General features: G+C 46.8%; 1 protein-coding gene across 5 annotated transcripts in view; it reads left to right on the forward strand.

Moving 5' to 3' along the window:
* hivep1 (HIVEP zinc finger 1) overlaps positions 1-27,298 on the forward strand; it is a 239,673-nt gene that overhangs the window by 3,563 nt on the left and 208,812 nt on the right. For all 5 annotated transcript variants that reach the window (XM_068001734.1, XM_068001730.1, XM_068001733.1 and 2 more), the window contains exon 2: positions 4,378-4,505. In XM_068001734.1, the coding sequence (XP_067857835.1) occupies positions 4,466-4,505 (40 nt within the window). In that variant the 5' untranslated portion in view covers positions 4,378-4,465. The remainder of the gene's footprint in view (positions 1-4,377; positions 4,506-27,298) is intronic.

A 27,298-nucleotide genomic window follows, 5' to 3' on the forward strand; every position in this document is an offset into this window, starting at 1 on the left:
TCTGTGTGATCTCCCCCTCCCCCTCCTGGATCTCCCCTCCCCTCCTGTGTGATCTCCCCCTCCCCCCTCCTGTGTGATCTCCCCCTCCCCCCTCCTGTGTGATCTCCCCCTCCCCCCTCCTGTGTGATCTCCCCCTCCCCCCTCCTGTGTGATCTCCCCCTCCCCCCTCCTGTGTGATCTCCCCCTCCCCCCTCCTGTGTGATCTCCCCTCCCCCTCCTGTGTGATCTCCCCTCCCCTCCTGTGTGATCTCCCCCTCCCCCTCCTGCGTGATCTCCCCCTCCCCCCTCCTGCGTGATCTCCCCCTCCCCCCTCCTGCGTGATCTCCCCCTCCCCCCTCCTGCGTGATCTCCCCCTCCCCCCTCCTGCGTGATCTCCCCCTCCCCCCTCCTGCGTGATCTCCCCCTCCCCCCTCCTGCGTGATCTCCCCCTCCCCCCTCCTGCGTGATCTCCCCCTCCCCCCTCCTGCGTGATCTCCCCCTCCCCCCTCCTGCGTGATCTCCCCCTCCCCCCTCCTGCGTGATCTCCCCCTCCCCCCTCCTGCGTGATCTCCCCCTCCCCCCTCCTGCGTGATCTCCCCCTCCCCCCTCCTGCGTGATCTCCCCCTCCCCCCTCCTGCGTGATCTCCCCCTCCCCCCTCCTGCGTGATCTCCCCCCCCCCTCCTGCGTGATCTCCCCCCTCCTGCGTGATCTCCCCCCCTCCTGCGTGATCTCCCCCCCTCCTGCGTGATCTCCCCCCCTCCTGCGTGATCTCCCCCCCTCCTGCGTGATCTCCCCCCTCCTGCGTGATCTCCCCCCTCCTGCGTGATCTCCCCCCCTCCTGCGTGATCTCCCCCCCTCCTGCGTGATCTCCCCCCCTCCTGCGTGATCTCCCCCCCCTCCTGCGTGATCTCCCCCCCCTCCTGCGTGATCTCCCCCCCTCCTGCGTGATCTCCCCCCCCTCCTGCGTGATCTCCCCCTCCCCCCTCCTGCGTGATCTCCCCCTCCCCCCTCCTGCGTGATCTCCCCCTCCCCCCTCCTGCGTGATCTCCCCCCCTCCTGCGTGATCTCCCCCCCTCCTGCGTGATCTCCCCCCCCCCTCCCTGCGTGATCTCCCCCCCCCTCCCTGCGTGATCTCCCCCCCCCTCCCTGCGTGATCTCCCCCCCCCTCCCTGCGTGATCTCCCCCCCCCTCCCTGCGTGATCTCCCCCCCCCTCCCTGCGTGATCTCCCCCCCCCTCCCTGCGTGATCTCCCCCCCCCTCCCTGCGTGATCTCCCCCCCCCTCCCTGCGTGATCTCCCCCCCCCCTCCCTGCGTGATCTCCCCCCCCCTCCCTGCGTGATCTCCCCCCCCCCTCCCTGCGTGATCTCCCCCCCCCTCCCTGCGTGATCTCCCCCCCCCCCCTCCCTGCGTGATCTCCCCCCCCCCCCTCCCTGCGTGATCTCCCCCCCCCCCCCCTCCCTGCGTGATCTCCCCCCCCCCCCTCCCTGCGTGATCTCCCCCCCCCCCCTCCCTGCGTGATCTCCCCCCCCCCCCTCCCTGCGTGATCTCCCCCCCCCCCCCCTCCCTGCGTGATCTCCCCCCCCCCCCTCCCTGCGTGATCTCCCCCCCCCCCTCCCTGCGTGATCTCCCCCCCCCCCTCCCTGCGTGATCTCCCCCCCCCCCCCTCCCTGCGTGATCTCCCCCCCCCCCCCTCCCTGCGTGATCTCCCCCCCCCCCTCCCTGCGTGATCTCCCCCCCCCTCCCTGCGTGATCTCCCCCCCCCCTCCCTGCGTGATCTCCCCCCCCCCCTCCCTGCGTGATCTCCCCCCCCCCTCCCTGCGTGATCTCCCCCCCCCTCCCTGCGTGATCTCCCCCCCCCTCCCTGCGTGATCTCCCCCCCCCCCCCCTGCGTGATCTCCCCCCCCCCTCCCTGCGTGATCTCCCCCCCCTCCCTGCGTGATCTCCCCCCCCCTCCCTTCGTGATCTCCCCCCCTCCCTGCGTGATCTCCCCCCCCCCTCCCTGCGTGATCTCCCCCCCCCCCCCTGCGTGATCTCCCCCCCCTCCCTTCGTGATCTCCCCCCCCCCCTCCCTGCGTGATCTCCCCCCCTCCCTGCGTGATCTCCCCCCCCCTCCTGCGTGATCTCCCCCCCCCCCCCTGCGTGATCTCCCCCCCCCCCCCTGCGTGATCTCCCCCCCCCCCCCTGCGTGATCTCCCCCCCCCCCCTTCGTGATCTCCCCCCCCCTCCCTGCGTGATCTCCCCCCCCCCCCCCTCCCTGCGTGATCTCCCCCCCCCTCCCTGCGTGATCTCCCCCCCCCCTCCCTGCGTGATCTCCCCCCCCCCCTCACTGCGTGATCTCCCCCCCCCTCCCTGCGTGATCTCCCCCCCCCTCCCTGCGTGATCTCCCCCCCCCCTCCCTGCGTGATCTCCCCCCCCCCTCCCTGCGTGATCTCCCCCCCCCCTCCCTGCGTGATCTCCCCCCCCCCCCTCCCTGCGTGATCTCCCCCCCCCCTCCCAGCGTGATCTCCCCCCCCCCCCCCTCCCTGCGTGATCTCCCCCCCTCCCCTCCCTGCGTGATCTCCCCCCCCCCTCCCTGCGTGATCTCACCCCCCCTCCCTGCGTGATCTCCCCCCCCCCCTCCCTGCGTGATCTCCCCCCCCCCCCCCTCCCTGCGTGATCTCCCCCCCCCCCCTCCCTGCGTGATCTCCCCCCCCCCCCTCCCTGCGTGATCTCCCCCCCCCCCCTCCCTGCGTGATCTCCCCCCCCCCCCTCCCTGCGAGATCTCCCCCCCCTCCCTTCGTGATCTCCCCCCCCTCCCTTCGTGATCTCCCCCCCCTCCCTGCGTGATCTCCCCCCCCTCCCTGCGTGATCTCCCCCCCCTCCCTGCGTGATCTCCCCCCCTGCGGTCTCCCCCTCCTGTGTAATCTGCCTCCTCTTCCTCTCTGTGCCATCTTTTTTGTCTGTCTTTCCCCCTTTTATCCCCTTTTGTGCTTTGTCGATTACTCCCTCTACTCTGCGCCCAGTGTAATCTTCTCCCTTTCCCATTTTCCCATCACCTGATTTCTGCTGATACTTTCTGTCTTCCCCTACTCTACCATTCCCCCTCTTTATGTAGGCACAGCCAATTGCTGCGAGGACGTTCCTCATTTTGTGAGATTGGGAATACCTGCTGTTCCAGTTCTGCCATGAATCTGCCCGCTAAACTATGATAGGAAAGAGGCAGCTGTAACAAGCAGGAATTTTTTGCACTATCTCTTTCTGATCTTCCCTTTTATCGAGTATCCATAGAACCTTTGTGCTGTGAAGGCTCCAATAGCTCTGCCATCTAATAGCATTCCTGTCTTATTTGGGGGACCAGAGGCAGTCGTGGTCGATCTTTGTTTCAGGCCAGGCATTGAAGCACATTGAGTGAGAGTTAGAGATTGGTGACCGAAAGATGGGGGGTTGAGGGAATAGGAGCAGGCAGATTGGCAGGGATGTATGCCCGGTTGAGTCCACTTCATTTTTAAAATTGAAACCATCAGTGATCCTTGGGAGTTTACTTTTACGCCTCTCAGAAAATATTACAACCAAGTTTATTCATCTTGTGATTTACTTCGCTCCTCCTCTACATGTAAGAGATGGAGTTCAAATTGAAATTTGGAAGCCAAGCTTCATTTTTTTGATGGTATCACTTTAATCTGACCACCATACACAGTTTATTGGCTGAGAGCAGTGGCAGGTAGTCTGATCTGGGAGCTCTGCCATTGTTGTTCTAGACCTACCTACTAGGAAATCTATGGGCCTTGGGTAATATGCCCATCAGTTTTACTAAAAAATATATTTTCCTTTCTCAAAGTGCTTCACATCCCATGAATAACTTTTGAAGTGCAGTCACTATTACCCTATGAAGAAACACTGTCTTTGCTTGATATGGTGAATCTGGAAAATGATTTGGAGCATTGCAAACACTATAGCACATTGTAATGAAACAGCAGTATGGTCTACTACCCTACATGCCTTTATTTTGTAGCAAAGTTTGTTTACGGGTGGAATGAATAATGGAGGAACTAGCAGTATTGAATATTCATGATTGGATTTGGGAGTGGGAGGAGGAAGGAAAACATAATTTTGTATGTGTATATTTTGTACTGAAGTGTGTAGGAAGGCTCTCAGATTCCCAATGTTTTAGTTTTCTAACACACTACAAGCCTTTTTTCCAGTCTTTTCTAAGTTTTACTTTTGGGTTAGTCCAGAGTGCATTCCCTTACAAACTGCAGAGAGAGGTCTTTTTTTCCCTCTTCCTAAAAAATCTCAGCAATTTTACATTTTGTACTTCACTAAATATACTGACTTCCTCCTTTTGCATTATTTGGGGTGGGGGGTGGGCATGGAGTGTTCATTTTACATAACTTTTAATGTTTTTTTTTATCTTCCAGTTGTTTTGATGGTGTTTGGTCAGTGCTCGGCGGTCTCTCCGCCATCTCTGTCTCTCTCTTCCCCTCTTCACTTTGCTGAGGCTGGAACATGCCACGTCGGAAACAGGTTAATCCCAAACCTCTGAGAGGTGAGAATTACCAAGGAAAAAATATTCTCTTAAAAATTATTGGTCTGATTTCTTATTTTTTATAATGCTTACGGCATTAGTGAAATGTTCAACTTGTTGATGCTTTTGTGTTTCTAGTCTTTCAGCTATCGTGTAAAAAAAAAGTCCAGATCTTTTATTATAGACCTTGGCATTGCGATCAATCTTTGGAAATTGAAAATGCCAGTTATAAGTATTGCTTGGTTGCAGATGGTGTGAAGAACTACACTGAAATATCTTCAGCTTTTCTTAAAACTATAACTGAAGGAATAGAAACAGAAAGTGCCAAGCTGAGGTTCTGATGTTTTACAGTACTATTTGCTGACCAGTTAATAGTGGACATTTATGGTAAAACTCCAATATGTTGGATTGCACCTGTATTTGCATGATAAGAATTTAAGGCAATTGCTTGGGTAAGGGTCCCAGGTTACCCATAAAGCAACTTCTTTATTGGTACAACAAATTACTGCACTTGTCATACCTTGAAGGAACTGAAAAATATTGATCCACCATCTGGAGACTTTTAACTGTAATCTCTGGGGATACGTCCTTTCTCCAACATCTTTAAAATTAAACACTGGTTGCTCTTTATAAATGTACTTGACATTGGAAGGTATCAACGCAAGTGTAACCCCTGTTCTCTAAGGGTGCATTCACACTATAATTGCAGCATTGGTGCAAAGCAGTATTGTTTCACACCGATGCTGCAGTTATAGTGTAAATGATGCCTGATTTCAGGAGTTCAGGTCTGACCTGTCACCAGAATGAAGCAGAGTGAAGCTCCATGCACCATAACAGCACCATCTAGCACACCTTGAATGGGAACTGCTCAAATACTTCCCTTCCATTAAAATTAGGTCTCATAAATCCTGTTGTCTTGAACTGCTTTCATGTGTAGTCTACTCTCACTGGCCCCCATGGTGTAAGTCTTGCACATCTGGCAGTGACCCCAAAATAGTACATTTGCCAGATTCACTGAGGCTGGCCACCAGGAAACCCTGGCAAAAAATAGTCTTGGTGAATCCGGTAAGTTTACTGTGGGTTGTCGCTGGGTGTGTGAGATCTACCATTTAGAAGCCAGCGCATGTCTTTTGTAATATAAAAGCAGCTTTGGATCGCTGAATTGGTGCAACATGCCCGTGCAGTGCAGCACGCTGAACCTGCCCACACCAACCATAGAATGGTTACAGTACAGAAGGAGGCCATTCGGCCCATCAAGTCTGTCCCGGCTTTTTCTAAGAGCTATCCATTTAGTCCCATTACCCTGCTCTTTCCCCATAGCCCTGCAAATTTTTTCCCTTCCAAGTATTTATCCAATTCCTTTTTGAAAGCCACGATTGAATCTGCTTCCACCACCCTTTCAGGCAGTGCATTCCAGATCATAACTACTCATTGTGTAAAAAAGTTTTTCCTCATATAGCCGTTGGTTCTTTTGTCAATCACCTTAAATCTGTGTCCTCTGGTTGTCAAACCTTCTGCCGTTGGGAACAGTTTCTCTTTATTTACTTTATTTAAATCCTTCATGGTTTTGAACACTTCTAGCCAATCTCCTCTCAACCTTCTCTGCTCTATGGATTATCAATCTTCAGTGTAAAGTTAAGCATTTAAAAAGGAATAGTCTTTAATGTGTGACAAGTTCAGTAATTCAGCAAACCTGTTTAATTTGTAATAAGCACACAGTGTGATGACATAAATTGCATTAAAGTTGTACATTAAGTTTAATGATGAGAATGTTATTCTATCTCATTTCCCTCCCCAAACAAGAGGGCTTGCCAAACAATTTTTACAAAGACTGCATCTCTTTAAAGTGGTCCTACTGCTTTGGGACCTTTTTTGTATTTGACTCTCTCTTGCCTATGCATAAAATAAAACAAATCTTTGTAAATACCCTATCAATGCATAAAGTTAAAGCTAACTTGCTTGTTTTTGTGGTTGCTTCAAAAAGCCATTTGTGTTGAACAGATTAAATGTTAACAGAATACTTTGTGACCTAAAAATATATATAGTTCTTTTGTGTTTGGCAGTAATGTGGAACATGTGGTTTGGTTAAAAACTGAAGGAGGGAGAATGTTAGGAATGTTCCATTACTCATTTGTGGGGAGTCTCCTGATGAATTGTGGAAGAGGTTATATTTTGTACCCTATAGGGTCAATGTGTTGCTTTTTACTTCAGCCTTGTGCAAGGGGTTAAAGCTTGATCTAAAACACTAAAGGTGCACATGAAATGTTTGGAATTTTAGAACACTGAACTGTTCAATATACGTGAAGTTCAGGATTCCACATTAGAAAGATAATACCTGAACTTCTGAAGTGACTTTATATTGTTCTGTATCAAAGGGGTCCACTTTAAAAAAAAAAGAGCTGTGCATTGTAAAATAGAGAGTGTATAACCTTCTAGCCCTGGGACCTAGGTTTTAACGGTCTGCTACAGTGATAATTTTCCTGGTAGTTTATACATGTTTGGGGGTGGGGTGGAGAAAGTTAAACAGGTGATCTCCACACTAAGGTTGGTTAATCAACTTGAAGGAAACTTCATGGTGTAAGCTGTGATCTGATGGTGTGTTTTACATACAACATAGGCATTTTTTAAATTTTAAAAATGAACAAGTAAGAAAAGTAGAATTTGGGCTAAAACTTCCTCTGAGTTAGTCCACCTGACAATCCTAAGTAAATTCTCCATTTAATATCTGAAACCTAAGCATTTCCTGTAGTTATTTTAATAAAGATATTTGTAAACATTCTAATTACCTTTTTAGGTTCCCTTACTTATTGTCACACTGCATCAAGCCAATGTGGCAAGCTTACATTTCCAATGTTTTGATTGTTTAGAAATGGTTTTGATTGCATGTTGGTGTTGCCTACTTAGGAGCAGTTTAGGAACTGCGATTGTTACCTGTATATCAAATGTGCAAAATACATTTTATGCAACCTCCTTGCAAAATCTTACTCTCTACATTTAGCCTGTATTTTTTGCTTTTCCTCTATTCTGAGGATCTAGCGTTAATACAAAGTGGTTTTGGTTTTGCATTGGTGCTAAACTTGTAAATCAAGTGTCAAGGCTTGACCTGACTCTGATGCATAGTGAGGCACCCTCTTCTAGGAATTCCCACTCCACCTCAGTGCGGACTCAGGCAGCATTTACACTATTACTGCAGTGTCCGTTTGAAACCAAACCACTTTAGACTGACACTGCGGTTATAAAATCAATGCACCATTAATCTTACTTTTGATTTTCTATTTCCCTTATTATTAATAGAAAAAAAATTAGTGCTGAGGGAGTGCAGCATTGTTGGAGGTGCTGTCTTTCAGATCCAGCATTAAACTGCGATCTCGCCTGCCTGTTTAAATGTATGTACAAGATCCCATGACACTATTTGAAGAAGATCAGGGACTTCTCAGGGTGTCCTGGCAAACATTTGTTCCAACGTCACTAGAACAGATTAACTGATTATTCAAAAGCAAAGTACTGCGGATGCTGGAAATCTGAGATAAAAACAGAAAATGCTGGAAATACTCAGCAGGTCAGGCAGCGTCTGTGGAGAGAGAAACTGAATTAACATTTCAGGTTGACGACCTTTCGTCAGAAATAGAAGAAGTAAAGATTTAACAGTTTTTAAAGCAAGTACAGAGCCAGGGAAAGGGGAGGGGAGGAAAGAAAAGAGCAAAAGGGAAGGTCTGTGATTGATTAAATGACAAAAGGGATGATAGTGCAAGGCAAAGGAAGTGGTAATAGGACAAGTAAAGAAATACAAATGATAGGTCTAAATGACATAGAATAACGTATAATGTACAGCACAGAAACAGGCCATTCGGCCCAACTGGTCCATGCCATTGTTTATGCTCTACACGAGCCTCCTCCCTTCCTCCCTATTTCATCTAACCCTATCAGCATATCCTATTCCTTTCTCCCTCATGTGTTTATCTAACTTCTCCATAAATTCATCTATGCTATTCACCTCAACTACTCCTTGTGGTAGCGAGTTCCACATTCTAACCACTCCCTAGGTAAAGAAGTTTCTCCTGAATTCTCTATTGGATTTATTAATGACTATCTTGTAAACACTTGTGGAACAAATCCATTGAATTAGTGCCTTTTCCGAGTTTTTACATAGTTCGTCTATGGAGATCATTTCACACAGGCCAAGGGAGGGCAGCAGGTACTAGGGTGGCGGAAGGGCAGGGAGACCTGTGAAGTGGGACAACGAACGGGATCGACCAGGCTTCGCCAAGCATTGAATCCAACCAAAAATTGGGAGTCACAAACTGAGCTAAGTTGTGAGGTTAATAGCCTGCCTGCATATACCTATAGTCATCACCTGATGTATTTGGTACTGAAACTAAAACATACATCGTATGTTGGTAAAACAACAGAATTAAAATGGAACATATATACAAAAGTTCATAAAAATAGAATTAAAATGAAACATGTTTTAAAAAGTCCGTAAAAGCGACTCACACTTGGTTGACATACCACGCGGGGCCAATTACACTTGGGTTTCCATACCCACTGAAACTGGGGGGTCAGGATTGTAATCTAGAACAATATCCATATAGCAACGAATCTTGGATTGCCTTCCCAGAGGTGCTTTTCTTTATTCTCATTGACATCTCCTGCTCAAAAACTACTCTTACGGTTCCCTGGTCTTTGGGATTTCCCTCAGATCCAATATTCCCCAATTTGGTTAACTGCTGGGTGATTGTTGATCTTATCTTAGTGCTGCCCTCCTTCTGATCTGTTGGTGGAAGCTCGTGGTGCTAGCACTGCAGGAGTCAGTCTAGCAGTTCAGCTTCTGCACTTTTTGCCTAGCGTCACTGAAACGGACAGATGGGGAGCTTTTTTGCCCGGGACCATTCCCATCTGGATGTGAGCAAACTCGTTTTTTTTTATATTCTCCTCTCGTGGGGATGTGATCTCAGTCGGATCACCAATTTGTGAGTTTTGTGAGCAGTCGTGTCAGCCACAAAAGAAACCGTGACTGACGGGAACACGACTCACTGTGACCGAGAAGACACACGACAATCACAACTACAATGAAGAGATGACTGTAACCTGACGAAAGAAGTAAAAGTATATTTATGGCCCCTAGTTCTGGTCTTTCCCCCGCATGGCAACAGCAGAACCATTACCAGCACCTGCTGACTGAAAAAATGGAAGCAGTGGTTATGACCTGAAGGTATTGAAATCAGCGTTGAGTCCGGAAGGTTGTAAAGTGCCTAATCGAAAAATTAGGTGCTGTTCCTCGAGCTTCCGTTGAGTTTCATAGGAACAGTGTAGGAGGCTGAAGATAGAGAGGTCAGAGTGAGAGTGGGACGGAGAATTAAAATGGCAAGCGACCGGAAACTTAGGGTCACGCTTGTGGACTGAACGGAGGTGTTCAGCAAAGCGATCATCCAATCTACGTTTGGTCTCCCCGTTGTAGAGGAGACCGCATTATGAGCAGTGAATACAGTATACTAAATTGAAAGAAGTACAAGTAAATCATTGTTTCTCCTGGAAGGAGTGTTTGAGGCCCTGGATGGTGGGAAGGGAGTTGGTAAAAGGGCAGGTGTTGCATCTCCTGTGCTCTCACGAGAAGGTGTCTTGGGGAGGAGAGCAGGTGTTGGGGGTGATGGAAGAGTGGACCAAGGTGTCACGGATGGAACGGTCCCTTCGGAATTCTGAAAGGAGAGGGGAAGATGTGTTTGGTGGTGGCGGAAATGGTGGAGGATGGTCCGTTGAATGTGGAGGCTGATGGGATGGAAGGTGAAGGCAAGGGGGACCCTATCGTGGTTCTGGGAGGGAGGGGATGGGACGAGGGTAGGAGTGTGATCGAGGGCCCTGTCAACTACAGTGGAGGGGAATCCTCGGTTGAGGAAAAAGGAAGACTGGTGTGGAAGGTGGCATCGTCGGAACAGATGAGATGGAGAAACTGGGAGACGGGAATAGAGTCCTTACAGGAAGTGGGTTGGGAGGAAGTGTAATCAAGGTAGCTGTGGGAGTCAGTGGACTTATAGTTGGTTGATAGCCTATCCTCAGAAATGGAGATAGAGAAGTCGAGGAAGGGAAGAGTGGGAGATGAACCATATGAAGGTGAGGGAGGGGTGGAAATTGGAAGGAAAGTTAATGACATTTTCCAGTTCGCAGCGAGAGTGGCACCCATCAATGTACCAGAAAAAGAGGTGAGAGAGGAGACCTGAGTAGGACTGGAACAAAGAATGTTCCATGTATCCCACGAAAAGGCAGGCATTGCTAGGACCCATACGGGTTCTCATAGCGACACCTTTTATTTGAAGGAAGTGAGTGGAATCAAAGGAGAAGTTGTTCGATTGATCATCTCATTTCTTGTTTATGATTACCACGTTTGCCAATTGTTTCTGCAACTCGGAAAAATTCACTGGACACAAAGTGCTTTGGGATATCTTGAAGATCTGATAAGGTGCTATATAAATGGGAGTTCTTACTATCTTTAACTGACTTTGGCTATTACTGTCTGCTAAATCCTGCTACTATCAATTTGCTGTGCTTTGATAATTCCCATTAATTTTTATTGGAATTGTAATTCGTCTGTGTTGCAGTATGTCATATGAAGATCTTTAGGTATCGGATCATCCTGCATGTGGGCTATAACTTCTATTTGCTTGCAGAATACCTTGTGTAAGCCAGTCCTATCTTCTATGGCACAAAAAATGCTTTAGGTTTGATCTTAATTTGGATTCCAAGACTCCATGAGCTGGTTCTGGACTTTTATGGTGTTAAATTCACTTTCTATAGCCTGATGGAAGACTGGAATGGTTTTGGAGAATTCTTTACTACTTTATGTTGGTCCTTTCTCCCTGTGCCAGTGAAATAAAATGTTAATATTTTAGCTGGTATGGAAGTTTTAATACTGCATTTTCTCCCCTTCTGTTAGATGTAGCACTACATCTTGGTTCAATCGTGCCTGTTGTTCCTCTGTCCCTTGTAAAAATTCTGCCTATCGCATCTGGGTATCCTCGTAAAAATTCTACTGATTATATCTGGCATCTTGATCAATCCAAAACATCCCAAGCCAACTTTATCTCTGCTCATAACCTCAGTAAATCCATGAACAAAATGACCACATGCAATATTATTGACAAGTGTCAACTGCTGTCTTCCTGCCCCTGCAGAAGTCGCTCGCTCTGGTTCCTTACAAACGCTGTTGAAATTTTTGATGGTTCTCCTCCTTTCCATGTTTCTTCTGTCCAGCTTCACTAAAGAGAAAGGTGACCTTTTTTAACTCTACTCTCGAACATTATGGTAAAGAATCGCGCGTTATTCTGACCAAGTTTTATCTCTGCCATTTCTATCTGATTCTTCTTTTTGGACTTTAAGACCACTGATCCTTCTAGTATTTCTCCCATAATAAGAACATAAGAAATAGGAGCAGGTGTAGGCCATACGGCCCCTCGAACCTGCTCCTCCATTCAATAAGATCATGGCTGATCTTTGACCTCAACTCCACTTTCCTGTCTGATCCCCATATTCCTTGATTCCCCTAAAGTCCAAAATACTATCTTAGTCTTGAACCTATTCAATGACACAGCATCCACAGCCCTCTGGGTAGAGAATTCCAAAGATTCACAACCCACTGTGTGGAGAAGTTCCTCCTCATCTCAGTCTTAAATGGCCGACCCCTTATCCTGAGACTGTGCCCCCTAGCTTTAGACTCTCCAGCCAGGGGGAACAAACTCTCAGCATCTACCCTGTCAAGCTCCCAGAGAATCTTTTATATTTCAATGAGATCACCTCTCATTCTTCTAAACTCTAGAGAGTATAGACCCATTTTACTCAATCTCTCATCATACGACAACCCTCTTCTCAGCAGTCAATCTAGTGAACCTTTGTTGCACCGTCTCTAAGGCAAGTATATCCTTCCTTAGATAAGGAGACCAAAACTGTACACAGTACTCCAAGTGAGGTCTCACCAAAGCCTGTACAATTGTAGGACGGCTTCCTTACTCTTGTACTCCAACCCCCTTGCAATAAAGGCCAACATGCCATTTGCCTTCCTAATTGCTTGTTGTACCTGCATGCTAACTTTTTGTGTTTTTTGTACGAGGACACCCAAATCCCTCTGAACACCAACATTTAATAGTTTCTCACAATTCAAAAAATATTCTGTTTTTCTATTCTTCCTACAAAAGTGAATATACAAAAGAGGATTATAGATAGGCTGGTGGCATGGGCAGCACGTGGTAGATGAAATTTAACCCAGAAAAATGCGAGGTGATACATTTCGGTAGGAAGAATGAGGAGAGGCATTATAAACTAAAGGGCACAATACTAAAAGGGGTACAGGAACAGAGAGATCTGGGGAATATGTACACAGGGCAGGTTGAGAAACCGGTTTAAAAAAGCATACGGGATCCTAGGCTTATAAATGGAGGCATAGAGTACAAAAGCAAAGAAGTCATGGTGACCCTTTATAAAACACTGGTTTGGTCACAACTGGAGTATTGTGTCCATTTCTGGGCACCACACTTTAGGAAAGATGTGAAGGCCTTAGAGAGGGTGCAGAAGAGATTTACTAGAATGATTCCAGGGATGAGGGGTTTTAGTTACGTGTATAAACTGGAGAAGCTGGAGTTGTTCTCCTTGAAACAGAGAAGGTTGAGAGGAGATTTTATAGAGGTATTCAAAATCATGAAAGGTCTAGACAGTAAATAGAGAGAAACTGTTCCCATTGGCAGAAGGGTCAAGAACTAGAGGACAGATTTAACGTGATTGGCAAAAAACCAAAGGTGACATGAGGAAAAACTTTTTTACACAGTGAGTGGTTAGGATCTGGAATGCGCTGCCAGAGTGGTTGATGGAGGCCATTTCAGTCATGGCCTTCAAAAGAGAACTGGATAAGTACTTGAAAGGAAAAAATTTGCAGGGCTACAGGGAAAGGGCAGGGGAGTGGGACTAGCTGGATTGCTCTTGCATAGAGCTGGCATGGACTTGATGGGCCGAATGACCTCCTTCCGTGCTGTAACTTTTCTATGATTCTATGATTATACTCAATCTGCCACTTTCTTGCCCACTCACCTAACCTGTCTATATCCTTTTGCAGACTCTTTGTGTCCACCTCAAAGCTTACTTTCCCACCTACCTTTGTATTGTCAGCAAACTTGGATACATTACACTCGGTCCCTTCATCCAAGTCATTCATATAGATTGTAAGTAACTGAGGCCCAAGCACCGATCCTTGCAGTACCCCACTAGTTACAGCCTGCCAACCTGAAAATGACCCGTTAATGCCTACTCTCTGTTTTCTGTCTGTTAATCAATCCCCTATCCATGATAATATGTTACCCCCTATCCCATGAGCCCTTATCTTGCATGACAACCTTTTATGTGGCACCTTATTGAATGCCCTTTGAAAATCCAAATATACCACATCCACTGGTTCCCCTTTATTTACCCTGCTAGTTACATTCTCAAAAAGCTCTAATAAATTTATTAAATACGATTTCCCTTTCATAAAACCATGTTGACTCTGCCTAATCATATTATGATTTTCTAAGTCCCCTGTTACCACTTCCTTAATAATGGATTCCAGTATTTTCCCGATGACTGATGTTAGGCTAATCGGCCTGTAGTTCCCTGTTTTCTCTCTCTCTCTCTCTCCTTTCTTGAATAGTGGAATTACATTTGCTACCTTCCAATCCACTGGGACTGTCCTAGAATCTAGGGAATTTTGGAAAATCATAACCAATGCATCCACTGCAGCCACCTCTTTTAGATCTCTAGGATGTAGGCCATCAGGTCCAGGGGATTTATTGGCTTTAAGTCCCATTAGTTTCTCCAGTATTTTTTCTCCACTGATATTAATTATTTTAAGTTCCTCCTTCTCATTCGCCCTTGGTTCCTCATTATTTCTGGTATGCTTTTTGTGTCTTCTACTGTGAAGACAGATACAAAATATTTGTTTCATGTCTCTACCATTTCCTTATTCCCCATTATAATTTCTCCTGACTCAGCCTCTAAGGGACCAACATTTACTTTTGCTACTTTCTTCCTTTTTACATACTTGTAGAAGCTCTTGCAATCTGTTTTTATAATTCTTGCTAGTTTACTTTCATATTCTATTTTCTCCCATTTTATCAATTTTTTGGTCATCCTTAGCTGGTTTCTAAAACACTCCCAATCCTCAGGCTTACTACTCTACTTGGCAACATTATAAGCCTCTTATTTTAATCTAATACTATCCTTAACTTCTTTGGTTAGCCACATATAAATCACTTCTCCCGTGGAGTTTTTATTTCTCAATGGAATGTATATTCGTTGAGAATGTTTAAAAAATTTCTTTAAATGTTTGCCATTGCTTATCTACCATCGTATCTTTTAATCTACTTTCCCAATCTACCTTAGCCAACTCGCTCCTCATACCTATGTAATTGGCTTTATTAAGTTTAAGACTCTAGTTTCGGACTTAAATATGTCACTCCTGAGCTCAATGTGAAAATCTATGATGTTATGATCATTCTTCCCCAGAGGATCCTTTTCTGTGAGATTACTAATTAACCCTGTCTCATTACACAATACAAAATCTAAAATAGCCTGTTGCCAGTTTGGTTCCATGATGTATTGTTCTAGAAAACTGTCTCGAATGCATTCCATGAACTCGTCCTCCAGACTGCCTTTGCTAATTTGATTTGTCCAGTCAAGATGAAGATTGAAGTCCCCCATGATTATTACATTACCTTTGTTACGAGCTCCTATTATTTCTTGATTAATACTATATCCAATGGTATAGCTACTATTAGGGGGGCTATAAACTACTCCCACCAGTGCTTACTGCCCCATGTTATTCCTTATTTCCACCCATACTGATTCTACTTCCTTATCCTCTGAGCCAAGATCCTTTCTCACCACTGTCCTTATGTCATCCTTTATTATCAGGGCTACCCACCCCTCCTTTTCCATTCTGCCTGTCTTTTCTAAACGGCATGTACCCTGGAATATTTAGTTCTCACCCTTGGTCACCTTGCAACCATGTCTGTAATGGCTATTACATCAAACCCATTTATCTCTATTTGTGCCACTTATTCGTCTATCATGTTACGAATGCTCCGTGCATTCAGATAAAGAGTCTTTAATTTTGACTTTTTACCATGTTTCCTCGCTTTGACCTTATTCACTGATGCTTTAATATCGTTAAACTCTCAGACCCTTCCTGCCACACTCTACTTACCTTTACCCAAATCACTACACTGCTCTGTTTCCTTGACTTTCCCCTTAGATTTCTAAATTTCCCCTCACCTGACCGCCCCCCCCCCCCCCCCCACACTTTTAGTTTAAAGCCCTATCTACAGCCCTAGTTATTTGATTCGCCAGGACACTGGTCCCAGCCGGGTTTATGTGGAGGCCGTCCGAATGAAACAGCTCCCTCTTTCCCCAGTACTGGTGCCAGTGCCCCGTGAATTGAAACCCCTGTCTCCCACATCACTCTTTGAGCCACGCATTTAACTCTCTGATCTGTTTGATCCTATGCCAAATTGCGTGTGGCTCAGGTAGTAATCCAGAGATTATTACCTTTGAGGTTCTGCTTATTAATTTAGACTCTAGCTCCTCAAACTATCTCAGCAGAACCTCATTCTTAGTTCTATCTATGTCGTTGGTTCCCACGTGGACCACGACACCGGATCCTCCCCCTCATGCTCCACATAATCCTCTATGTGTGTACCTCTAAGATGGATCCCAGGCTTATCCTACTCCTTTGTAATTTACTTGTGCTCATCCTATCCCCAATAAAGATAATCCCTCTTGTCCTTCTAACTACCACCATATTGCCCTTGCATCAATACCTTCTAAAATTATGGGAGCTGCTGTAAACTCTCTAATTATCCATCATTCTGAAGCCTTTGGCCTAGTCCATGATCACCAGTATAGATTCTGACGTGTTCCATTATAACCTCTGGATCTCTGCTGTTTTAGCACCCTGATGAATCATCTGTCATTGGCTTAGACATCTCCCAACACTCTGCATTTCCAAACAAGTTATCTTCATATGATTTACAAGGTGAGAAGTGTACCGAGGTTATCCTATGTATGTGTAGAAACCCTCTGTTTACTGGTGTAAACCCGTCTTGAGCCAATATCACAATGGAGCAGTATTCAGACAATTTGTACTCTCCATGCAAAATTATGGATCGTTTTGGCAACCGTAACTACAACAGATGTGAAAAGATTAATTTATGCAAATGCTGCCTCTTGTGTAAAACGGAAAGCCATGGCCAGTTTGAATGTCGAGCTACTCTTGCCTGGCTGCATGATAGCGAGTTACCACTGTTGATGTAGTTTTCCCTTTGGTTATTTTGAATGTCTGGTAGTAACTATTAATTGGGAAATGATGCATGACATTTTCAAGGGAAGGAGAAGCCTTTTGGCACCAAATGAAACCAATTGAGGTTTAACAGTTGTCTGTTAACTGTGACTGAAGCAGTTGGGGAGGAAGAAAACTTGTTAATCCAGATACAGAGACAGTGTGCTTACTGTAAAGTGATGTGCAACATTGTGCATAGTGACTGACCCATCATACTAGTTTGAGTATGGGGTGTATTTGGGCATGCTTTCATTTTTTTTTACTCTTTCTTCATCCAACTGTCTTCATGCTTGCTGCCCATAGGCTGGGTGCATGGTGTGTTCACAAGCTGCCACTCGTGCCTATAGGTAGCCAGTAGCAACTGTTGGGGACCAACCAGCTGAGACTACCCCTTTACTTCCCCTTCTCTCCCTATTCCTGGACTAATTTGGTGCAGGTCAGACCAGTAACTGAGAAGAGTGGGATTAGATAGAACAACATAAAACTGAAATAGATGACAACACCTTGCATTAATATAGTGATTTTATTGTGGAAAAATGTCTTCAGGCTCTTCACAGAGGTGTAATGAGACAAAAGTGATGCAGAGCCAAAGATTGAGATATTAGGCAGGGTGATCAAAAGCTTGGTCGAAGAGCTCGGTTTTAAGGACGGCCTTAAAGAAGGAGAGAGGGAGGTGGAGAGGTTTAGGGAGGGAATTCCAGAGCTTAGGACACGACCACCAATATTGGGTGAAGGGCTGGAGGAGGTTAGAGATGGGAAGGGGCGTGGCCATGAAGGTATTTAAGCACAAAGATGAGAGTTTTAAATTGGAGACATTGGAGGACTGAGAGTCAATCTAGGTCAGCACAAACAGGAGTGATGGCTCAGCAGAATTTGGTGCAGGATAGGAAAATGGCAGCAGAGCTTTAGATGAGCTGAAGTTTAGAGCATGGAGGAAGGGGGGTAGTAGTTGGCCAGGTGAGGATTGGAATAGTTAAGTCTCCAGGTGACAAAGGCTTGGATGAGAGTTTCAGTAGCAGGTGGGCTGGGGCAGCTGCAGAAGCAGGTGTTGTTACGGAAGTGGAAATAGATGGTCTTTGTGATGGAGAGAATATGGGTTCAGAAGCTCAGCTTCAGTTGGAATGGGATGCTGAGGTTGTGAACAGTCTGATTCAAGTTGAGACAGGGTTCAAGGAGGGTTATGGAATTGGTGGCAAGGGTACGGAGTTTGTGGTGGAGGCCAAAGATGATGGCTTCGGTCTTTCCAATATTAAACTGGAGGAAATTGTGACTCATCCGAGATTGCATGTCGGTTAAGCAATCTGACAGCACAGAGATGGAGGGTTGAGAGGTTTTGGAGAGATAGAGGTGTGTGTCGTTAGTGTACACTTGGAAGTTCACCCCATGTCTTCGGATGATGTCACCAAGGGGCAGCATGTAGATGAGGAAGACAAAGGGGCCAAGGACAGATCCTTGGGGGAACTCCAAAGGTAATAGGATAGGAAGAGAAGCCATTGCCGAGATGTTCTGGCTACAGTTGGATAGGTTAGAGTCGAACCAAGTGAGGTCGGTCCAAACACGCTGGTCAATGGAGGAGAGGTGTTGGAGGACGATGGAGTGGTCCAAAGTAACAGAGGCTGCAGAGAATGAGGAGGAAAATGCACCATGGTCACAGTCTCAGAGGATGTCATTTTTGACTTTGATTAGAGCTGTTTCAGTGCAGTGAAAGGGGCAGAAACCTGATTGGAGAGATTCAGACATAGAGTTGCGGGAAAGATGGGCACGGATTTGGGAGAAGACAACGTAAGAATATAAGAAATAGGAGTGGGCCATACGGCCCCTCGAGCCTGCTCTGCCATTCATTAAGATCATGGCTGATCTTCAACTTCGATTCCACTTTCCGGTCCGATCCCCATATCCCTTGATTCCCTTGAGTCCAAAAATCTATCGCTCTCAGCCTTGAATGTACTCAATGACTGAGCATCCACAGCCTTCCGGGGTAGAGAATTCCTAAGATTCATAACCCTTTGAGTGAAGAAATTCCTCCTCATCTCAGTCCTAAATGGCCGATCCCTTATCCTGAGACTATGCCCCCTAGTTCTAGACTCTCCAGCCAGGGGAAATAGCCTCTCAGCAGCTACCCTATCAAGCCCTCTCAGAATCTTATATATTTCAATGAGATCACCTCTCATTCTTCTAAACTCCAGAGAGTATAGGCCCATTCTACTCAATCTCTCCTCAGTGGACAACCCTCTCATCCCAGGAATCAATCCAGTGAACCATCGTTGCACCGCCTCTAAGGCAAGTATATCCTTCCTTAGATAAGGAGACCAAAACTGTACACATTACTCCAGGTGTGGTCTCACCAAAGCCCTGTACAAATGTAGCAAGACTTCCTTACTGTTGTACCCCAACCCCCTTGCAATAAAGGCCAACATACCATTTGCCTTCCTAATTGCTTGCTGTACCTGCATGTTATCTTTGTGATCCAAGGACACCCAAATCCCTCTGAACATCAACATTTAATAGTTTCTCACCATTTAAAAAAATTCTGTTTTTCTATTATTCCTACCAAAGTGAATAACCTTACATTTCTCCATATTATACTCCATCTGCCACCTTCTCGCCCACTCACTTAACCTGCCGACATCCCATTGCAGACTCTTTGTGTCCTCCTCACAGTTTACTTTCCCACCTACCTTTGTATTGTCAGCAAACTTGGATACATTACACTCGGTACCTTCATCTAAGTCATTAATATAGATTGGAAATAGCTGAGGCACCAGCACTGATCCTTGCAGCGCCCCACTAGTAACAGCCTGCCAACCTGAAAATGACCCGTTTATTCCTACTACTCTGTTTTCTGTCCGTTAACCAATCTTCTATCTATGCTAATATATTACCCCCAACCCTATGAGCCCTTGTCTTTTGTAACAACTTTGGTGTGGCACCTTATCGAATGCCTTTTGAAAATCCAAATATACTACATCCATTGGTTTCCCTTTATCTACCCTGCTAGTTAAATTCTCAAAATACTCTAATAAATTTGTCAAACATGATTTCCCTTTCATAAAACCATGTTGACTCTGCCTAATCATATTATGTAAGGAATCTTACAACACCAGGTTATAGCCCAACAAATTTATTTTAAAATCACAAGCTTTCGGAGATTATCCCCTTCGTCAGGTGAATGAGTGAAAGGTTCTCAAATCGCATATCTTATATTAGGCTGGGACACCATCACACCAATCAAAAGGTGTCATTGGTGTTCAGACAGATTAGCCACGGAGAACAGTACGTCCCAGTACACTGAATATACATTGTGTCAAATTACACAGACAGAGAGAAAGAGACCCAAATGGCAGAGAGAGAGAATATTAAAAACAGATAACTTTTTTTTCCCCTTGCTGGTGGGGTTACGTGTAGCGTGACATGAACCCAAGATCCCGGTTGAGGCCGTCCTCATAGGTGCGGAAGATCCTAATCATATTATGATTTTCTAAGTGCCCTGTTACCACTTCCTTAATAATAGATTCCAGGATTTTCCCGAAAACTGATGTTCAAGGACTTTGATTGAAAATCATATTTAAGCTCTGATCTTTGCTCTTGGAACTTTAGTAGTCAAGTATTCAGTGACGGCTGCAATGAGTGTGATAATTTAATGCCCAAGAGCCCCAAATATTCTTCTCAGATCTGATAAATCCAGATCGTAACAGTAAGGTGTGAGTCAGCAGTATAAGTATATTCTGTGCATTGTGGAAAAGAAAGGGAAGATGCACCCTTGTGATTTCTCTCTAGGTCAGCATCAGCTTCCTATCACTGTTACTGGTGTGGTCTGTTGGTTAGGTACAACAAAAATATTATTTGAATAGGAAAGCAAAATTGCTTGTGATCAACGTGAAAACCAGACAAATACACTGATACCAAAGCTTGAAGCGCTCTACGGGCCCTCTTTGGTGATGTCACTGGAGTGTACGTGTCTTCCTTTGCACTTGCCATATAGAGTATTTACAAGAGCTATACAGATCTATACAGATGCCCTTCAAACTGGTTGTTGCTTTTTTTCCACGTTGATTTATCTAAAAGAAAGTACTTGGCATTCAAAGTCCTTATTTTTAAGAGGTAACTTTTATCTTTTTGTAAATGAATTCCATATTTGAGAGATGTACTCTCACACTTTTAGCAGTGTAATAAATGTCTTAACAAGATCAATGCAAATAAACTTTTAAAAAGTTTTTAAAAATGGCCTCCTTCCGTGCTGTGACCTTTCTATGACTCTGTGATAAGTCCACAAACTTTAAAATTGCTAAAGCAACAAGATAGGTGATGGTAGTCTTGATGGTAGTGTTTGGTAAAACTGTTCTTCAGTATAATTAAAAGTCTTGTTTCTTGCGCTTGTCCATTGCGTCACGGCTCAGGGGTGTCACACTGCCCTATGGCAAAACATTGAAATTGGCTGAAATAGCCATTAAACTGTAAAGTTACCAATCAAATATCTGACTGGCTAAATGTGCACAAAATTAAAATTGGGCAATGATGAATGAGTGACCAGCTGAATACCTTGCAATCAAATCTTTTTTCAAAGCTGCTGTTCACTAATCGGCAGGAGCCACATCTAATTTTTGGCTGCCATTTGCTTTTTTCTACAGTTTAAACTATTTAAAAAATGCTGAGCTTACGCTGTTATGGTGAAGTTTTTTATTTCTGTTGAGGGGTTGGAAAGGGATGTTTGGGGCACGTTGATGCTGACTTTGGATCCTGGCCAGGTTCAGTCAAGCGCCAGGCCCGGACCATGGGGTTCAGCTTCTCGTCATTAGAAACTCAACAGTGTGGAGAAAAACTTTCCTTTGGAGTGCTATGTTAATGGCTACTTCAGCAAGAAATAGCAATCCACCATGGCAAGTAAGGGGAGGGAAAATATCTTTTATAATCATGTACATAAGTGAGGAAAGAAGAAAGGTTTTGAGGAGGAGGAAGAATAAATAAAATGCTTCAGCAAATCCACCATAGGTGGTAGGAGTCAAAAATATTTTATAATTTTATTAAGTGGGTAGGAGAGGTTTAAGCAAGTTTCGTAAAGTGAATAGTATTACAAATATATCCGTGAGGACTGTATCATTTGATATTGTGTGTGTAATATTTTTACCTGGTATTAATCATGTGATGTATTGCTTGAGTAAACTTGCTGTATCAAAGCGATGGGTGCATCCGTTGTCTGAATTAGGTAGCGGCAGGATCGTGGTAAACGTCAAGAACCTCACTCCAGGGGCTCGATTTTCAGGTGAAGGAGCGGGTGTGTTGGGGGCAGGGGGGCTCCGAAAATCGCTGAAATCCTGAGCGGGCTCGGAGCCCGGCTCCAACCCGCCGACTTCCGGGTTCCCCAGTGACACATCCGGGTGCACGCGCGCCTCCCGAATGCGGAAGTCCCACGGCAATTAAAGCCAGCGGGATGATAATTTGCATAGTTTGTCAGATAGTTGAAGTACTTGAACTACATGATTGACTCCACATTTTGGCAGGGGTGCGATTTTGAAGGATCGTCAGCATGTTTCCCGAGCTGTGGGAAACACTCCCTAGCAGACTTGTTTCAGCCAGCAACCAGTGGGAGATGCATATGATTATTTGACAGGTGGGGAGAAAACGTCATTTATTGCAGCAGGGCACTCTCTCACTTCAGACAAAGTTTTGGCTGCAAGACCTTTGTGTTTTCACTCAAAATTCTTACTTTCCACCCAAAACTCTGCTGTTCAAACATATTTAACTACTTTGCGGACCCCTCAAACTCTCACCGTCAGGATGGGGGGGGCACCATGGCTGCATTCACCAATACGTCTGAGGATAAGCAACATCACCAGCCTCGCCCGGCACGGCGTCCACCTCCGCCATGTGGAGCTCCACAACACAGTGCTGCACCACAGGCACCTGCACAAGAGCACAGAGGGCAACAACAGAGAAAGATGTCACAGGAGGCACTACCCTCGCAACAGGGTCTACAGGCCGAGGCTCAGCTTCCTGGACCTCTCTGAGGAGCAGTGCATATGGAGGCTCAGAGTCAGTCGCCGGGCCTCGCACTACGTCAACCTCCCCATGGACAACCTCAGCCAGACGGAGAGGGCAGTGGGATTCTACGCTGTAGCTGGCTTCCCACGGTTGCAGGGTGTAATAGATTGTACCCATATAGCAATACAAGCACCTCCACATGAGCCAGGACTGTTCATCAACACTCAGCTCGTTTAAGACCACCGCAAGAGATTCCTTCACGTGTGCGCCAGATACCCTGGCAGTTGCCACGATTCCTTCATTCTCTGGGAATCCAGCATCCCGCCCCTCTTCCACGCACCGAACACCCGCAAGGGCTGGCTCCTCGGGGACAAGGGATACCCTCTGCACACATGGCTCATGACACCTCTGAGGAACCCCATTACCGAGCAACAGCGTCGATATAATGACAGCCGCATCGCAACCAGCTCTACAATTGAGCATGCTATAGGGCTGCTCAAGATGCGCTTCAGGTGCCTTGATCGTTCTGGGGGAGGGCTTCAATATGCATCAGACAGAGTGAGATGCATTATAGTTGTGTGTGTGACACAACAGAGAGGGGTGCCACTGGAGGAGGCCCCATCCACGTTGAGGAGGAGGAGGCAGAGGAGGAGGAGCAGGAGCAGCCCATGGGCAGAACAGCGGCTCATCTGGCTGCTCGTGAGGCCAGGGAGTCACTGATATGTGAACAGTCCTCCTAACATCAGACAGTGTGAAGAGTCCAGTCCTCACACCACCTGGATAGAGCAGTGCCCACACCAGCCCCCCTGCACAAAACAGTCCTGCACATACACTCACTGTAGAGTGACCCAATAGGTGGCATCAAGTGTGGGCGTTCATGGTGAACCTCATGAAAGGGCCTGATTACAAAAGCCAGTCAAGAATGGCCAAGATGTGGCAGTAGTTGTGACAATAATAATATTTAATGAGAGTTTAACAAAAAGCAAATATAAATAAAAAACATGACCAACTGTCAAACACCCTTGTGCATCCCCTTTGTGCTTACAAAACCTTTGCCTTTCGCTTCCCACTACCTCTACGTGGTGCTTCCCCTGTGGTTACAGCAGAGGTAGTGGCAGGTTGCTCTTATTCATGCCCTGACCGATTAGATGCTTTGGGCCGATGCCCTCTGGGTTTTGGTGCCCGTGAGGGCCCCTCCAAAGACTGCTCCACCTGCACCTGTGCAGGCGCAGACTCAGCCACCTGGAGAAAAGGCAGCATATGGGTACTAGTTGAGAGGGGTGCAACGGGTGAGTCGTGGGGGTGCTTTGAGTGGTGTCCCCACTTCCATGTCCCGTTTTGCTATCGTCCCTCCCCTGGGCCAGGCCCACACCACTCCTACCACTCTGCTAGACGACAGTTTGGAGGACATATGTGAAGCCTTGTAAGGCCAGTGCTCGTGTATCTGCCTGCCTGTTTAAGGCGGCAGAATGTTGTTTACCCTGAGTCTGAACAGCCATTGTTAGGGCCTGAATGGACTCATTTGTGAGTCATGCTTGAAGCTATATGGAGGCTAGCCTTCCCTCCATCACAGACATTCCCGCACTTACCTGTGACAATATGTCAGAGATGCCTCACGTCCCTGTGACAGTATCTCAGAGATTCCCTCCTGTACCTGTGCCACCATTCCACTCATGCAGGCGTTGGACTCCTCCATCCTCTGCGGTATTGTGGAGAGTGCGCGTGGCACCTGTTCCAGCAACTCGCAAATGTGCTGCTGCCCCTCGATCATTCTCCTTTTAAAGGATGGCCCTCAGGGTTCAGCATCTTTGTCCAGCTGAGTAGAGCCTGGAGAGGAGTACTCCCACTGACGTGGACTCTCCACAGCTGCCCCTGCCACCAGTGTCTGCTCGTGCTTACGTGCGTGGTAACTCGTCATGTCCGACCCCAACTAACTGCGGACTAGGACCCACCGAGGTGTGAGTATCTGCACTGTTGGATGGCTCGCTCAGATGTGACGATGCACTGTCACAGCGATCGCTGATGGCCCTGTAAGAGAACAGAAGGCAATATTAAGCATGATGACAGATGTGTCAAGTTGCGATGAGCATACAGAGGTGCTGAAGATGGCGGGGCATGTTAACATCAATTCATATCGTGTGTGCTGAATGTTAAAGTTCTGTCACCAGACGTTTGTCAGGTGCCAGTCTCGGTGTCCCTGACGGACACGCACTCGAGGGTGTGGCTCAGCTCCAGCGCCGCCTGCTCTGTGCCTGTGAGGACGACGATCTGTTGCGGCCCCCATCCTCTCCCGTGCATTCTGGGCTCTCTTCTCCTATAAGGGGAGAAAGTACAGACTCATGAGTGAGTGATGGTGGCGTGGCCAACCAATGAAGGCATTGGTTTGGGTGCGGCTGACCGTGAAAGAGATGCATTAGAGGGTGAGTATGAGACCCAGCCATGACGTTGTATGAGGATTGGGTTGAGTGGTGGTGGTGGGGTGACTCACGGGGAGGTAAGTTGAGGATGAGCTTTAGGTGGGTGTGAGGAGTGATGTGATAGAGTAGTATGGCAGTGCAGAATGAGTTGTGGGGTGGGGGCGGTGATGTGGAAGACGGAAGGTAGAAGGATGAGTAAGTGTACTCACTTTGGTTGACCTAGTTAGGTCATTGAAGCGCTTCCTGCACTGGATCCAGGTGCGGGAGATGTTGCTGCTGCTGGTGTCCTCCTCTGCCACCTCAAGCCTTCTTGGTGGCAGAGACAGGCCACTTGCTCACGTCCGCCGGGTAGAAGACATCCCTACTCCTCCTCACCCCGTCCAGTAGCAGCTGGAGTGAGGCATCGCTAAATCTAGGAGCAGCCTTTCCCCTGTGCTGCTCCATTGTGGTGAGTAGGTGTTTGCTCCAGGAGCTGCCATTGGAGGACTGCCCCTTTAAATAGAGCTCCTCCAGCTGATAGTCTGTGATGCCGGTGCGCAGACCGCCCGTTGTGCAGCATTTGGACGGCAAACCCGGAAGCCACTTTCAGCGGCTACAATTGACCCACGGTCGCGTGGGAAACGGACAGATTTTATTGGGTGGGTTTCCCCTGTGCCCAATTGCCCCCACCCCCCCTCTGCCATCCCGCCTCCTCGCTAATATTGGGGCCTAGGTCTCCAATTACCTTTTTTTTAATATTAATTCTTGGGATATTGGCGCCTGAGCAAGGCTAGCATTTATTGCCTATCCCTAGTTGAAGGTAGTGGTGAGTTGCCTTCTTGAAACTGTGTGTGAGTCTGTGTGGCGACGGTACTCCCACAGTGTTGTTAGGTAGGGAGTTTCAGGAATTTGATCCAGCAACGATGAAAGAACGGTGTTATATATCCAAGTCAGTGTGGCATGTGACTTGGAGGCGAAACATCGAAACATCGAAAATAGGAGCAGGAGTAGGCCATTCGGCCCTTCGAGCCTGCTCCACCATTCAATATGATCATGGCTGATCCTCTATTTCAATACCATATTCCCGCACTCTCCCCATACCCCTTGATGCCTTCTGCCTAGAAATCTATCTATTCCCTTCTTAAATATATTCAGTGACTTGACCTCCATATCCTTCTGTGGTAGAGAATTCCAAAGGTTCACCATCCTCTGAGTGAAGAAATCTCTCCTCATCTCAGTCCTAAATATCTTACCCCGTATTCTGAGACTGTGACCTCTCGTTCTAGACTCCCCCAGCCAGGGGAAACATCCTCCCTGAATCCAATCTGTCTAGCCCTGTCAGAATTTTATACGTTTCAAATGAGGTCCCCTCTCATTCTTCTAAACCCTAGCGAATACAGGCCTAGTCGACCCCAATCTCTCCTCATACGACAGTCCTGCCATCCCAGGAATTAGTCTGGTGAACCTTCGTTGCACTCCCTCTTTGGCAAGTATATCCTTTCTTAGGTAAGGAGACCAAAACTGCACACAATACTCCAGGTGTGGTCTCACCAAGGCCCTCTATAACTGCAGTATGACATCCTTGCTCCTGTACTCAAATCCTCTTGCAATGAAGGCCAACATACCATTTGCTTTCCTAACTGCTTGCTGCACCTGCATGTTTGCTTTCAGTGACTGGTGTACAAGGACACCCAGGTCCCTTTGTGCATCAACATTTCCCAATCTGTCACCATTTAAATAATATTCTGCCTTTCTGTTTTTCCTTCCGATGTAGATAACTTCACATTTATCCACGTTATACTGCATCTGCCATGTATTTGCCTCCTCACTCAACTTGTCTAAATCGCCTTGAAGCCTCTTTGCATCCTCCTCACAACTCACAATCCCACCTGGTTTTGTGTCATCAGCACAATATTACATTTGGTTCCCTCATCCAAATCATTGATTTATGTTGTGAAAAGCTGGGGCCCAAGCACTGATCCCTGCGGTATCCCACTAGTCACCGCCTGCCAACCCAAAAAAGACCCATTTATTCCTACTCTCTGTTTCCTGTCTGTTAACCAATTTTCAAACCATGCCAGTATATTCCC

The sequence above is a fragment of the Heptranchias perlo genome, chromosome 2, assembly GCF_035084215.1.
Source record: "Heptranchias perlo isolate sHepPer1 chromosome 2, sHepPer1.hap1, whole genome shotgun sequence".
Lineage (NCBI taxonomy): Eukaryota > Metazoa > Chordata > Chondrichthyes > Hexanchiformes > Hexanchidae > Heptranchias > Heptranchias perlo.